Here is a 15,666-nt window from a genome sequence, read left to right as displayed (position 1 = left end):
TTTGGATCATCGTGAATTTGAAAGGCTGTCAAGCTAGATATCGTTGGATGATCTGGGTGTTGGCATCCTTCGTGCAATGGAGCCATCATTCTGCAAAACATTGCCCGAACATAGGGTGAATCAGCATATCAGGAGATAACAGTGGAGGGCTTCAACTGCCTACAGAATTGCCAGACATTCTTTATCTGCTGTGCTGTATTTAGTCTTGCGCTCTGACAGCTTACAACCGATGTATACCTCAGTCGAATCCCCTCACCTGCAAACACAAAACGGCCACCTGCCCTCAGGGAGAAGTTAGGACTATGGAGCATGGTTATCCCCAGAGAGTTTATTTTACCCAGTCAAATGGAATTTAAAGCTTCCTTGGCACTGCTCTGTCAATGGACCAGGTCTGACTCACACTTTCGGGTGAGGTTGGTCAGGGGACTAGTTAGCTCTGCAAAGTTCATGATGAACCCATTCAGCTCCAAGAACCACCTAACAGCATCTGCTCTCTGGGCTTGTGTGAGATGGTCGTCACGAAGGAATGGCGGGAATGGGCCCCAACCCATCTTTGTCTTTCATCAAGCTCACCAGAGAAACAGGATCTGCCTGCCTCTGCACTTTCAGGCAGTATATTTTTGTGGCTCTACCCCTGGCAGAATGTGCTAACTCATAATTGACATCACCCACCCATCATGTGTGACCACAAAAGACCCTTACTACTTGACAAGTACTTTTCAGCTGGAGGATGGGAGAAACACAAGTAGTTTACCTCCTGGTGTAAACTACTTGAGTCTAGCCTCTCTGTTGTCATCCTCTGACATCCTCTCTTCTTTTATTTTTGCTTGGACTTTTCTCACAGTTTTCTGTAAGTAGGTCCAACACCACACGTGGTTTTCTGCCAAACAGCATTTCAAAGGAAAAGAAAAAATCAGTGGAGGCCTGGGGCACCTCCTACAGTGGAAACAACAGTGGGTCTAACCACCAGTCCCAAGTTCATTCATCCTTGTGAATGAACTTCTCCTCAAACATCATGGAATTTAATGCTTTATTCACACACTCCACCAGCCCATGTGTGAGATTTGAAAAAATTGCCCTGGTCAGTAAATATTTCTTTTGGGATTCAGAATATGACCAGAAACAGCTCATGGACCACACTCTCAGCAGAAATTGAAATGCTTCACAAAGCCACCTCTTCATGATATTGTGTTGCATAATTCACCAAGACTAAAAACAAAAGGATATCCTTGTGCACTCCAGTGAAATGACCTGACTGGCATTCCAAGTAGGACTCATCCAGAAGAATTGGGTCACGATTTTATTATGGTTTTATCATATTATATCAGCACCACCAGCAACAGGATGTACATTTCCCACTACAACATCCCTAGTTACAGCCAGCTGGGTGTGGCCAATAGCTGATCTCCCACTCCCAGTCTGGAGTTGTGGAATTGGCAGCACTGGTCTTTATGGGAGTAGCCCAAGCAGTCCAGCACAGTCTTCCAGACATCTTTAAAGTTCCCCTGAAAAACCGCTGGTAGGCTGAGCGCTGCTGCCTGCCCTTCCCCAGACAATAGGGGAAGCAGCCACACAGCCTTTTCCTCCACCAGCTGCTTACCAGCCTCCAACACTGTATCCTCAAACATATCCAAGACCAGCTGCGGTCATACGTCTCCACTGTCTTGTGTGGCATGATCAAAGAACCATGGTAAGTAGAGGCAGTTGAGTTGCGGCCCCAGACCAGACCACAAGGTTTTCCAGCACCGGGTTGTGCCGCTCGGCCTGGGCCTGCAGTTCTTCCATCTGCCCTCAGTTAACCACCGCCTGCTCCTATTGCACAGGGGAAGTTTTGCCACCATCTGATCCAGGGCTTAGACTTGTTTAACAGTACAATCTGTTGGTGTGACCCTTCTTTGGGTGTTGGGTGGAGTTGGCACCAGTGTAGGACATTTCTACCATCTTGGGCTTCCCAACAGATAAGACAGTCAGACACAACCCTCTTGTTATGATTGTTTTCACTGTTCTTTATCTTACACACTGTTTCTGATGTTCTTTTTAGATAATCCCCAGTCCAATCAGTTTTATTAGCTGCCACCACAACCTCAGACACCCATGCTGCTCTTTACTCCTCTGACTTTTCCATTGTTTTTCCTTCCAGGGCACCACCACCCCAGACTATGATGAGTTTGAAGAATATGTGGAGAATACGTTTGACCCTAATACCCAAGAAAGAGAAGATGATTATCCTTTAACAGGGAGGAACCCTGAATTCCAGCCTGCACCTGCTGATGGTGACCGATCAAGATTCCTTCTACCGCAAAACCATTATGGGAGCGACAATATACCATTGACCTTTGAACCTGTGTATGGTTTCGAGCCACCAGAGAGGCAGTACGCTTCCCCTAATCCTCCACAGACAGTCGCAGAGGGAGGTGCTCAGCAGCCCCAGGAACAGCAACCACAGGTAACAGTGGTTCAAATGTGCAAAGAACTGTAGTATAACCCAGAGGTGGGACCAAGTCATTGTTTTGCAAGTCTCAAGTAAGTCTCAAGTCTTTATCCTCAAGTCTCAAGTCAAGTCTCAAGTAATGTCAGGCAAGTCAGAGTCGAGTCTCAAGTCACTGGTGTAAAAGTCCGAGTCAAGTCACAAGTCTGAAATTTTGAATTTCAAGTCCTTTCGAGTCATTAAAAAACCCGAAAAAAAGCATGTTGCAGTTATGCTAAATGTAAATATTAGACCATGTAATTTTAAAATCTGTGTTTTTCTCAACACATGACAAAATAGTGAACTTAGAAAATATACACAAATTGTGAAATTGCACCTCTTTAAAATGCAGCTCAATTAAACCTAGCTCCAAGAATAATTTTCACCGACAGTTCTGAGATAAGCTGCATGTTATTCTTGGATGCGGTTGTAGGACCAGCTTTAAAATCGCATGACAAAAATATCATACATATTAAAAAAAACTGTATCACCAACGTAGCCTGGAAAACATTTGCTAGTTAGATGAAGTCAGCTATCTCATCGTAGCATATTTATATGCATATTTATAATCATACGGTTCTTGGAGTGAGTGCATACACTCATGAAGTTTAGTAACTTCAGGTCACTGCAACAAGCCCAGGTACAGTTTACCGACGGATGGGTGCAGGACCTTGAAATGCACCGTGTAGAAAGTAAAGACCATCGTACGTATCATAAGTTTACCAGTCTCACAAATTGTCTTCATAAATACACATTCGTTAACCGTTTATTAATATAACCTTTGAGCTCAACGGTAATTAATTAGCAGTGGAAATAATTTCTGGTAGCATCACAGAAATGTAGCAGTGACATTAATACTGTATGCTGTAATCGTACTGGGCAATTAGTGATACAAAACAACTGTTTTATCCTGTGAATAAAAGTATATGTTTTTGTCAATGTACCATAATAACAGAAGCGAAACGCAATATTGTGTCAGGACAATTCACTATTTATGCACAATAAATAAAGGAGCATAGCGCGACAATTTCTGCTCAGCGCCAGACTTGCTTGTAACCTATATCACCAATTATGTTAAGAAAAATGACGCATTAACTACAACAGCAGACTGACCTTCGTGTAAATGCTTGGAGCAGACTAACCTGTGAGCTGGAGTGTTCTGGGACGTTATATTTGATCTTTGAATGGCTGCAATCCAGGCCATCCGTCGCATCTTTGTTACTTCAGAAACATGGCTCGAACAATTTCTCTTCAACGACGTAATCCGATAACAACCGATCTCTTTACCCGTCGGCTTCCCGTGGCTGTCATGTGACCGGCTATTGCAGTTAATAATACAACAGCTTCTTGACATTTTTGTGTTTCTTTTTATCTCTGTGTGACTGAGTTCAATTGAAAGCCTGCGTGCGCTAGTACTTCTTGCCACGAGTTCCCAGAATCCTTTGCGGTTCTACCCGTGAATGACGTCACATTTTCAATCTCTATATAATATGCATGTTAAATTTTATATTTGGGGTAAAATATCAAGTCTTTTCAAGTAAACCGGTTCAAGTCCAATTCAAGTCCCAAGTCATTGGTGTAAAAGTCCAAGTCAAGTCACAAGTCTTAGAACATTTTTTCAAGTCAAGTCTAAAGTCATAAAATTAATGACTCGAGTCTGACTCGAGTCCAAGTCATGTGACTCGAGTCCACACCTCTGGTATAACCCACTAACCATTTATCATGCACAACTTGGTATTATGCACACCTTTTGCCATCACAACTGCCTTAGTTAGATATGAAAAAAGGGAATTGAAACAGCAGGGTTGTCAGGTGTTAAAAGGATTTTAAATTCAAAGGACAATTTAAGAAAATATCATGGTCATAGTGGAATGGTGTTGTCAACAAAATAATGAGAACATAGCGCAGATCATAACTTTCTGGATTATGATATTTGTAGAGAATTACAGCTACAGGCTTGGATTTTATTGCTTTCAATGCCAGAACATATTTCTCCTGTGTCTTCCTCTGCAGCTGCCTCTGAAAGTGGTGAATGTGCACACCCCACATAGAAATGCTCCGCCTCTTTCCCCTGGAGCACATGTGGTCAGTGTGGATGAAGAACAGGTTAATTTTGACACAGGAGGTAAGAAAAAAACAATGAGTATTTTTCTTTTTTTAAAACTTATCAGCAAACTTTATCCTAAAGAAGTGCACAGAGCAGTCAAATCAATATGTGGTACCTCACTGAATCGTCTAGATACACTTTCCAACAGTTTTCCAAGTTACTTCATAGTGTGCTCGTTTCACGCTTAGGCCAAAATAGGCCATTTAAAGGACGTCAGAAACAAAAGGACAGCTGGTCAAAAGTTCCGTCTTTTTCACAGTCAAGTTGTCATAGTGATAACTGGGCAAGTATACACTTTGTTTTGTTTTTCATGCAATTTTATTTATTTATTTGTCTTTGGATTCCTGTGACAATGAAGTGAGTCACATGAGACTATGTTTTGAGGAGCCATTCTAAAGAAAGCCACAGCCAAAAATGTGCCTATTTCACACAGCCACGTTTTGAACAGGCACAGTCAAACCCATACACATATACAGAGAGTGAATTCTCATAGCTGTCCTCTTTTCATATCAGTAACTTTGTCACTGCCTGCATGTGATGCATTTGGGGACATCTGTACATTGTAGCTATAACAAAATAACCTTGGTTGCACTTTCTCTACTCTTTGAAATTAGTTTCATGGAAAACGCTACCTCGCTGTCTTGGCCAGCTGCCGAGCGGTACCTAATACAATACTGCCGTTGTGCTGTGTAGCTACCAGGTGTGTGTGCTCACGCTCCCTCCCCTTCAAACTACTCCCACAGGATTTTGCCATAAATAAGAATGTGTTCTCAGTGAACCTCTTATATAAGGTCAAGCAAACTGTCTGTGTAAGTGAGTTCATCTTATTAGGTCAGTTTGGGAAAAAGAAACAGTTTTTTCTGAGAAGCCTTCGAGATCTGTCGCCAAGTGTTTAATGTTCTATCTGACATTTTTATGCATGTTTTTAGGAAAACAAGATATGTCTTTAAGCTCACTATTTTGTTGTAGAGCTATAGTAAAAGTGGAAACAGGCAGGATGGGATATGGAGCATCTTGCTGCTAAGGCCATTTTAGACCATATCTTGTAGACTTAAAGAATATCAGACTTCATGTACTAGTATACGTACATAGAGTATTTGGCTATATTTATCAAATCAAATCAAATCAAATTTATTCATAAGCACATTTAAAAACAACACAGGTTGAACCAAAGTGCTGTAGATAATGGAAATAGTAAACATTCATAGTAAAAAAACAATGACTAGTCACAATTAAAAGCTAAAGAATACAAGTGTGTTTTCAAGCGGGTTTTAAAAAAGGTCAAATGTCAAGTGCTATATTTATGTGTTTTGAAGTTTTTAGAAAGCACATTTATATTTTTCGGCATTTTTATGGATTTGATGTTTATGAAACTTGGAGTACAATTGTTACGTCTTTGTCTCCCTAGAAAATTCCAACGTCCCAAAAAGAGAGAAAGAAAATGAGAAAGTCAAAGAGAACAATGCACTCGCTCAGGAGTTATGCAAGCTCCATGTGATGTTTTTTGTTAAGAGAAGTTACTTAAGCATGTGAGGTTGTGGTCAGACTTGAGCAGTTCTAATAAGAATAGGCATTTAAGGTTTCAATCTAAATATCTTAAGTCAGCAGTTTTCTTGCTGACTCAGTTATTTATTTATTTTTTTGTCGATTCAAAGAAAAAAATTGTGCAGCATTCAAGTCAGAGACACTTTCAACAAATAAACAGTCTTTTAGTTTAGAGTCTATTTAGAGCCGTAGTCAGAACATGTATATGCTGTGAAGACATTGGGTCTCATCTTGGCCACATCCAAGGACTGTTTATTACTTGGTATTGAGGTTTAGGTTAATATTTGGCTTAGTTTAGGGTTGTGGTTAGCCAGTGAGTGGTGAGGGTTACAAGACTACACAATGTATTATGTCAATGAAGGTTCTCATTAAAGAGGAAAGATGTGCATGTGTGGATGTTTGAAGCAGGACTGCAGCAGCTGGTTTTCTTTTCATATAGCATCTTGGAGTGTATGCATATATGTCTGCATGTGTGTGTGCAAATTTCATGTTGTTCCACTCACCCCCAACCAGCTGCAGAGTCTCTTCCTGTTAAAAGAGTTTTTCCTTCCCACTGTCAGTAAGTTCTTGGTCATAGAGGGTCATCTGATTTCTTTGTGTTATTGTAGGGTCTTTACTTTGCAGTATAACGCGCCTTGAGCTGACTGTTGGTGTGATCTGGTGCTATACAAATACATTTGAATTGAAGTTTTTGTACAATGTGTAGATTGGAGACAAAATATAAATTGTTCAAGTGAATCATCTTACCATCACTCATTTTCAGGTAAAAGTCATAAAAATAATATAGAATGTTGATCATTATAAAAGATTTTTCATAAATTTTGCAGAAGACATTCACAGATGATACAGAGGGAGATGTTGCAACAGTTTGAAAAGATAAGACTTAGTCGGAAAAACTCTTCTCCCCCTAAACCATCAGCAATATGAAGGTTTTGTCTGAGTAGCAACACTTACTGTTCAGGAGAATACTGCAAGTAGCTGCGTCATAACAGAGAGCTTAAATGAATATGGCTGAGTGATGATGTCACCAGTGGAGCGCAAACTAACCAATGTAGTGGGTATAACTGAAGCATTAGAGTGGAAACATTAGGCTAATGAGTTTAAATGTCATATCATGTATCCTCTAATCTTACTTTTTTTCTCTCATAGTGATTCAATATACTACAGAGAATAAGGAAACATGTGCCAGGTATGTAAAGAGTAGACATGCAATTTAATTTGCTTACCTACACAGCCAATCAGACATTGTTGGTAAGACATTGAAAAGACATCAAAGACAACTTTGTTAGGTGTCTTAACAACACTGAGATTTGTTCAAAACAGTGTAAAGAGTAAAAGTTGCTTTCTCAGAATCTGAAGATCTTTCTTAAAAAAGAAAAGCTCTTTCCTGCAGAAATAATATTTTAAGTTAGTGTCTGCTTGATCTGACACTTGTCCATTCTCATGCCTTGTCTGATGCCATGAATACATATCAAAAAAGCACCGATCGTACTTAAAACTACAACTTTCTCCTTCTCATTTAGATTCCTGCAGCAGTGCTCCCAGAATGCATTTTGCACTGACTATGCCACAGGCTTCTGCTGTCACTGCCAACCAGGCTTCTATGGAAATGGACGCCAGTGTCTGCCTGATGGTTAGATCTTGGCCATTTTTTCTAAGTGCTGTGCCCATTGGTTGTCTTTACATATTAAAGCTGCTTTGTTGTGTGCGTTCTGTGCTGCTCATCCAGGTGCCCCCCAGCGTGTTAGCGGTAAGGTGAGCGGTACTGTGTATGTGGGATCGACTCCAGTATCGCTGAACAACATTGATCTCCATGCCTACATCGTGGTGGGAGACGGGAGGGCGTATACTGCCATCAGCGAGGTACAACCTGAAAAACAGCCCCATTAATCGTGTACAAGCTTCTTCTATATTGTAATTAAGATTAAGGCAGCCAGTACTTTTTCCATAACAAATTTAAGGAACCAATCTGGTAAGCTTTCAGAGTGGGGCTAACTTATCAGATCAGGAGATCAGGAGCAAGGTTTAACTTACAGTCATGAAAAAGAAAGTTTTCAGAGGACTGCACGTAGTCATGAGACAAACTAAGCATACCCGTACTGCTTCCACAGGAATTAAGAGGGTAACCCTAATACTTGGCTAATCGAATGTTTTTGATTAATTGACATCAGCAGGTTTGAGCACCTCTATAAAAGTTTTGTCAGTTTGCTGGTCTGGAGCATTGAGGTGTGTTAACATAATGGAAATCCCAGTGAATTCATTCCAATGTCAGACCAAGAACTACATGGGCATGCTGAGGCCTGTAGAGTCTGAGTCCATCAATGTTTAATGTCATGATACCATCGTTATTTAATAAAAAAGTGCATGTATGGTTTGCTTTGAAGTGTTATCAGGAGGAAGCCTCTAAGAACATGACAGCACAGCTTAGGTTTTCCACTTTGCATCTGAACAAATCACAAGACTTCTGAAACAATGTTCTTTGGATGGATGAAACTAAAGTTTGGCTATAATGCACAACACCAAATAAGGAGGAAACCAAACACAGCATATCAGCACAAACACCTGATATAGTGTCCATTGGGGGAATTCGATTCGAATTTTTTTCAACCACAATTTTTTCAAATCCACCTTGGATTTAATCATTTTTAAGTAAAGGAAATTGAAATATGTTGGTTAAAAAGCCTCTGAAAAAAATGAACATCTTAATGTCTTGCGTCATTTATGTAAACTTAGTCAACTTAGCAAACATTATCCCTCTTGGTCAGGTACCAGAACCAGTGGGCTGGGCACTGATGCCAGTTGCACCCATTGGAGAGCTATTTGGATGGCTGTTTGCTTTGGAGCTGCAGAATAGCCAAGCGGGATTCAAACTGACAGGTAAACATGTTTGCACAGTTTTTTGCCTTGTACGTCCTGACTCTTGACATTCTGGAGAGACATGAGGGAACTCCTTAATAGCAAGGACATCGTGTGTCTGTTTCTTTGCATGTGTGTGTTTCTGGTCTCCCAGCCAGATGTAGTGTCTCCAGGGATGTGATGTGATATCAGTCTTCCCCCTCCCCTCACTAATGGGAAACAGCTGTGTGGTTGTGTTAGTGTGTAACTATTGTAGACACTGCACTTTTTCTGAAATGTAGCTTCTGCATGTTTGTTATATATAAACCAGTAAATAAAAGATTGATGATTATTTGTGTTACAAGGTGCTGAGTTCAGTCGTCACGCAGAGGTTGTATTTTACCCTGGGAACCAGCGCTTGTCAATTATTCAGACGGCCCGTGGCCTCGATGACCACAACCACCTAACCGTGGGTACTGTAATCAGCGGCAGTGTGCCCTTCCTTCCTCCTGGTGCTGAAGTTACCATGGAGCCCTTCAAAGAGACTTACCAGTACTACCCCTCAGGTAAAGTCAAGGATTGAACAGCATACATCATTCGATTGCCCTTTTTGTTGCTTAAAGTGACTCCATCTCTCTTTCTACAGTTGCAACCTCCACCTCTATTAGAGAGTATTCAGTGGTTACAGCAGACCGAGGGTCCGAGTCCTTCTCTTTCCAGCTGAAACAGAATATCACCTACCGTGACTGCCCACACAACAACCAAGCTGCCACCCCGGAGACTTTGCAGATCCTTATGGAGAGGGTGTTTGTCATGTTCGTGAAGGAGGAGCGGATCCTGAGATACGCCATCACCAACAAAATCAGCCCAGTTAGAGGTGAGACAAACTATGTTTACAGAGATCACACTTTAATAGCAATTCACAGGTGGTCCAGTTACTGTATATACTACATATTTACTCATATAATGTGTGAGTTTTAACATGGTAGTGTTTTCTTAAATCGACCATAGCAAGTAGTGCCTTGACCTGAAGTAAAGTGAACATTTGCGACTTGTCAAGCCTCTGACCACACGTAATGCAAAGTTCTTATAAAATCAAGTCAACAAATTTACACACATAAACAGCAAACAACAACACAACACAACAGTAGTTTAAAAGCCTGAAGTGCTGTATTTATTTAAGTATTTATTGTCCAGCAATAAATAATAATAAGAATAACATAAAATTTTAGCTAACATTAGCAGCTTCTGTGGAACCAGCTTCCAGTTTGGATTCGGGAGACAGACACTATCTCTACTTTTAAGATTAGGCTTAAAACTTTCCTTTTTTCTAAAGCATATAGTTAGGGCTGGACCAGGTGACCCTGAATCCTCCCTTTGTTATGCTGCAATAGATGTAGGCTGCCGGGGGATTCCCATGATGCATTGAGTTTTTCCTTTCCAGTCACCTTTCTCACTCACTATGTATTAATAGACCTCTCTGCATTGAATCATATCTGTTATTAACCTCTGTCTCTCTTCCACAGCATGTCTTTATCCTGTCTTCCTTCTCTCACCCCAACCGGTCGCAGCAGATGGCCGCCCCTCCCTGAGCCTGGTTCTGCCGGAGGTTTCTTCCTGTTAAAAGGGAGTTTTTCCTTCCCACTGTCGCCAAAGTGCTTGCTCATAGGGGGTCATATGATTGTTGGGTTTTTCTCTGTATCTATGAAGCGCCTTGAGGCGACTTTTGTTGTGATTTGGCGCTATATAAATAAAATTGAATTGAATTGAATTGAAAATTAGCAGGAAGAATTTGTCTACTGAAGCCTGTCTAGACAGAAATGTGCTCGCCAAGCGATTGCTATGGCCCACATCAAAAGGGCGTTTGATTCATGAAGGGACTGTTTGGTTTCGGAATAATATTTGTCTTTCCCTGCCGACAGAGACAGATTGCAAGCTCACATAAGAAAATACTGTCTTGAGTAGTTGCCCCTTGTTATAAAATTATAAAAGTATTCGGTAAATCAACTACATTTTCTTTACGCTGTAATTGCCAGCATGGGTGTGGTTAGCAGGCCAGCTGGCATTTTTTGTGCCAAAAGTGAAAAAGTTATCATTTTCATGATACTTGGTATATAGATATAGGTATTTAGTGCACATGCCATTCCCCTACTTGTAATATAAGATAAATAACGCATGGTACAATGGACAGTGTTTACAAGGTTGCACACATTTTATGAACCTAAACTCATGAAAAGATAACTGACACTGCAGTTCACTTAATGACTGGAGTTGTCGATAACTGTGACAGTTTTTGAGCTGAGATTTTTCTTTAAATGGTAAATGGACTGATTGTTATATAGCGCTTTTTTACTCTCCTAGAGTACTCAAAACCCTCTATGCAATATGCCACATTCACACAAGCACTGTCTTCTATGCTTTTAACTCCTTAGTAACTACCATTCACACACATTCATAGTCCAATGGACGCATTGGAGAGCAACCTGGGGTTAATATCTTGCCCAAGGATATTTGGCATGCAGACTGGGAAAGCCAGGGATCGAACCTTCCAATCAGTAGATGACCTGCTCTACCTCCTGAGCTACAGCAGTAAATGCTGCCATTATGTAAACTGTTTCCCAGCAAGCTGTCATAAAAACATCTACTAGATACTCTGATACATGATACAGTCATACATGATGACCAAAAAAACAGGCTGTTCTCCAAACTGAAACAATTTAAAGTTTTAAATCAACAAATCTTATGGTTCTAATGGCTAAATGGATTTCAGACCATCCCTGTCATGTGTATTTTATGATCTACCAGTTGTGTCTGTTTGCGTATGGCATTCCATATGGACAGTTTCTGGTGAGGGGTTTTCACCCACCGCAAACATCTTCCTGTGCAGTCTTCCAAAACCCCAACTGCACGTTGCTGGATGCAGATCAAGCTGTCTGTTGTCGAATGCTAACTGGTTGACAAGTGGGCCGTAACAGCAAAGGGAGCCGCAACAGAGTTCGCCAGAGGAAAGAGAGAAGCACACAAAACTCCATCAAAGATAATAATAAAAAATACAAAATGAAAACCACAGATAGTGACTGCAGTGGACACGTCCCATCATTTTTAACACTTGCTTTCACTTCAGCTCTTTGTATGTTATAACTTGGATGGACCAACAACACAAGCCAGACTAGTCCCGAGAATGGTTGTACCACATATTTTGTAACTTCAGTCTTTCAGCTTCAGTCACAACGCCTACAGTGTTGGAAACATGACTTCTCTTCCAGAGCCTTTAACCATTCAGCTATTAATTATTGCAGGGTTGCCACAGAAACCTCAGCCAAACCAATGGCACAGAGTTGGATAGAGCACAGGTTTAAGAACACATGCTGTGGATTTACAGATTGAAACCATAGAAAATGTTGTCATAATGTCTCCATTTTCACTTCAGTGTCTACCATGGTGCAGACACACCAGACCCTTTTAAGGATAATTTGAACCACAGTTTACGTCACAGCTGTCACAGCTGTCTTTAAGGATTTTAACGAATTCAGCTGCAGATGAATCCAGACATGTGTTAACACAGTTAACGAAAAGAGCTGGTCAAGGAGTGAAAACTGTAGATAGGCCAACAGAATTTAATGAGAACTTAGCATGAGTGGGGGAAAAAAATCTCAGAGTGTTGAAAAAAAAGATTTGCCTTACTGTTTAAAAGCACCTTCTGTTTCCAGAGCACAAGCCAAAACCACCAAACCAGAACTGGTTCTGTGGAATTTGCCCCCAAGTTTGTGTTCTGCGTTATCGTCTGCAACCTAGGAATAAAAAAGTAATGTGCTTGGAATACTACTTAGTAATTATTATAATTATTAAAGTATTATTGGTACAACTGACTATGTTTACAACTTTTATGGACAGAATTTTTTAGGAGCCATGAAGAGGCAGAGGATATGAGTTTTAGTAAACTCACTTTCACACTGGATCCACTTGTGTGAAGTGGCTGACAATTAGCAGCTCAGAGTCTGAGTCTCTGGTTCTCAGCTGAGAAACTGTGGATGGCCTCTCCAGGATGGGAAGGAGGGTATTTAAAAGTACCTCTCTTCTGTGGAACCAGCTCCCACTTTGGAATTGGGAGATAGACGACCTTTATTCTAGATTTAAGATTAGGCTCAAAACTTTCCCTTTTGATGAAGCTTATAGTAAGGATTGGATGACAGGTGACACTGAACCCTCCCTTGGTACGTCCCAATAGACTTAGGCTGCTGGGGGTTTCCCATGGTGCACTGAGCATTTCTTCTTCTTCTTCACCTTAATCTAATGATCAAGGAACTGACCTCACAGCCCATTGTTCCTTCAGTGGGCTGGTTTCAGTCATTATGCAAATGTGCTGTTTATAAGATTGGGGAAACCTGCAGTCAGCTGAGACTGAAGAAGTCACTTGGATGGGTGACGAAACGTTTCTCCCACTGAAAACGCTACCTCCAGATGAACAGAATCAACCTTTTGGAACACAGCATCGTATTTCATCATTAGTTACTGTTAATCTCTGGCTGACTTCCACATTGTCTCTTTGGTTCAGTCTTCCTTTCTTACCCCTCCCCAACCAGTCACAACAGATGGCTGTACCTCCATGAGCCTGGCTGTGCTGGAGTTTTCTTCAATTCATTTTAATTAGATTTTATTCGTAATGTCAAATCACAACAACAGTTGCCTTAAGGGGCTTTATATTGTAAGATAAAGACCCTAAAAATTTAGAGAGGAAACCTCCAACAATAAGATAACCCCCTATTAGCTAAGGCTTTGGAGAAAGTGGGAAGAAAAACTTCCTTTTAACAGGAAGAAACCTCTGGCAGAACCAGAAATTTAGGGAGGGGCAGACGTTGCTACCACCGGTTGGGGGTGAGGGGAGGAAGACAAATCAAAGACATCTGCTTTCTGTTAAAAGAGAGTGGGGTTATCTGATTGTTGGGGTTTTCTCTGTAGTATTTTAGGGTCTTTACCTTAGAATACAAAGCCTCTTGAGGCAACTGTTTTTGTGATTTGGTTCTATATAAATTGAATTGAATTGAATTGAATTGAATTGAATTGAATTGAATTGAAATGAATTGAATGATCTCCCTGTGTTTTTGCGTGGGTTCCCTCCCACCGTCCAAAGACATGCAGCTTGTGGGGATAGGTTAATTGGATAATCCAAATTGCCACTAGGTGTGAATGTGAGTGTGAATGGTTGTCTGTCCCTATGTGTTAGCCCTGCGACAGACTGGCGACCTGTCCAGGGTGTACCCCGCCTTTCGCCCTATGACAGCTGGGATAGGCTCCAGCGCCCCCCGCGACCCTGAAAAGGATAAGCGGAAGCGAATGGATGGATGGAATGGACATTAATATAGTTTTACTAATAGAAGGTGTAGCATTCTCATGTGATGCGACAAGCCAATGATCACTCTGGATGTTAGTCCGCTGTAAAACTTTAATGCGTACCCCAGCGTTAAAACACAATGCCAGTACCGGAAAAACAAAACTCCTGCCACCATGCTATTGGACCACAGTTACGGCAGGTCTCATAAACAAATATTGCTTGGCAATCATTTAATGATTCAATAATCAATGATCTACAGAAGGTAAACCTGAAATTAGCTGCTAGCTACTTTTCGCTGCGTTGGTCACAGAATAGTAACTGTAGGCAGTTAGGTCCAGTGATATCCAAGGTATGGGTTGGATTTGAATGTGTTTGGGGAGTGTGTGTGGTTGACAGGCATATTTGATGTTATCTTTTCTATTTACAGTTTTATCGTTGTTAAAGCTTTACTGCACCCAAGTGAATGGTAAATCAAGCACTTTGAGAATCACAGAGGTCTTTGTGGCTTGCTAAGCCAAAGAAAAGATCCTTTTAGATGAATTATGTTACATTAGATGAAAAGTTTTTCAACAATTTTTCCCGCGTTGTTTTTAATTTTTATGTCCATTACCTTCATCTGCTCTCCTTAAAATAATGGAAGAAAAAATGTTCATAGATATATAAATACAGGACAGAACATGTGTTGTGTTCTTTTTCTGTCAACATGCAGCAGTTGTGCTGTCTTTACCCACTTTGTCTGCTGAAAAGCAGATAGTGACAGTTGGATACGTGACCTTGTAAGATGACGGGAAAAAGAAGTCTGAAAAAGAATTTGAGACAGACACCACCACCTTGTTTTTGGATTCAGACCAGGAATCTGTCATTGAGACGTCAGCACGCTGATTAAAAACGTTATGATGACATATCTCACACATGCACATGCTCACACACAATGATCCACCCAGACCACAGCTGGAAGAGCTTTTGGGGATAAGGGATTTTGTAAACATGGGTTAAGTATGAGCCTGTCACACAGAGGGCATACATATGTGCTGTGGAGTGGGGGGTGTCTTGAATGGGGGTTGCCAGGTAGAATAGCTGACTAGTGATGTCATGAGAATTGTGGAAGAAAAGACGCTGAACTGACAGGTAAACCTGTCATACGCTTTATTAAACTGCAAATTAACTAGTTGTGGTATAGTTTATTGAGGGCCCCCTATTTTCAATGATTTAATTTAATCTAATGTAGCCACCTGTTATTTAAAGTATTGGAGTAAATAGTTTTGAAGTAAATATTTGAAATTATTCATCCATCTGGAGCCTATCCCAGCTGTCTTAGGGTGAGAGGCAGGGTACATCCTGGACAGGTCACCAGTCTGTCTCAGGGCTAACAGATAGACA

At 40.9% G+C, this 15,666-nt stretch overlaps 1 protein-coding gene across 1 annotated transcript in view; it reads left to right on the top strand.

Moving 5' to 3' along the window:
* Nucleotides 1-15,666, top strand: part of nid2a (nidogen 2a (osteonidogen)) — a 56,391-nt gene that overhangs the window by 18,055 nt on the left and 22,670 nt on the right. Inside the window, exons 7-14 of the mRNA XM_080297473.1 lie at nt 2,141-2,446; nt 4,481-4,592; nt 7,269-7,308; nt 7,643-7,752; nt 7,849-7,982; nt 8,885-8,996; nt 9,320-9,520; nt 9,601-9,831. Of these exons, the coding sequence (XP_080153599.1) occupies nt 2,141-2,446; nt 4,481-4,592; nt 7,269-7,308; nt 7,643-7,752; nt 7,849-7,982; nt 8,885-8,996; nt 9,320-9,520; nt 9,601-9,831 (1,246 nt within the window). The remainder of the gene's footprint in view (nt 1-2,140; nt 2,447-4,480; nt 4,593-7,268; nt 7,309-7,642; nt 7,753-7,848; nt 7,983-8,884; nt 8,997-9,319; nt 9,521-9,600; nt 9,832-15,666) is intronic.

This window comes from Astatotilapia calliptera, chromosome 23, assembly GCF_964374335.1.
Source record: "Astatotilapia calliptera chromosome 23, fAstCal68.1, whole genome shotgun sequence".
In the NCBI taxonomy this organism is placed as follows: domain Eukaryota; kingdom Metazoa; phylum Chordata; class Actinopteri; order Cichliformes; family Cichlidae; genus Astatotilapia; species Astatotilapia calliptera.
Note: the sequence above shows the minus strand (reverse complement) of the source record. Positions and strands in the feature narration are given on the sequence as shown.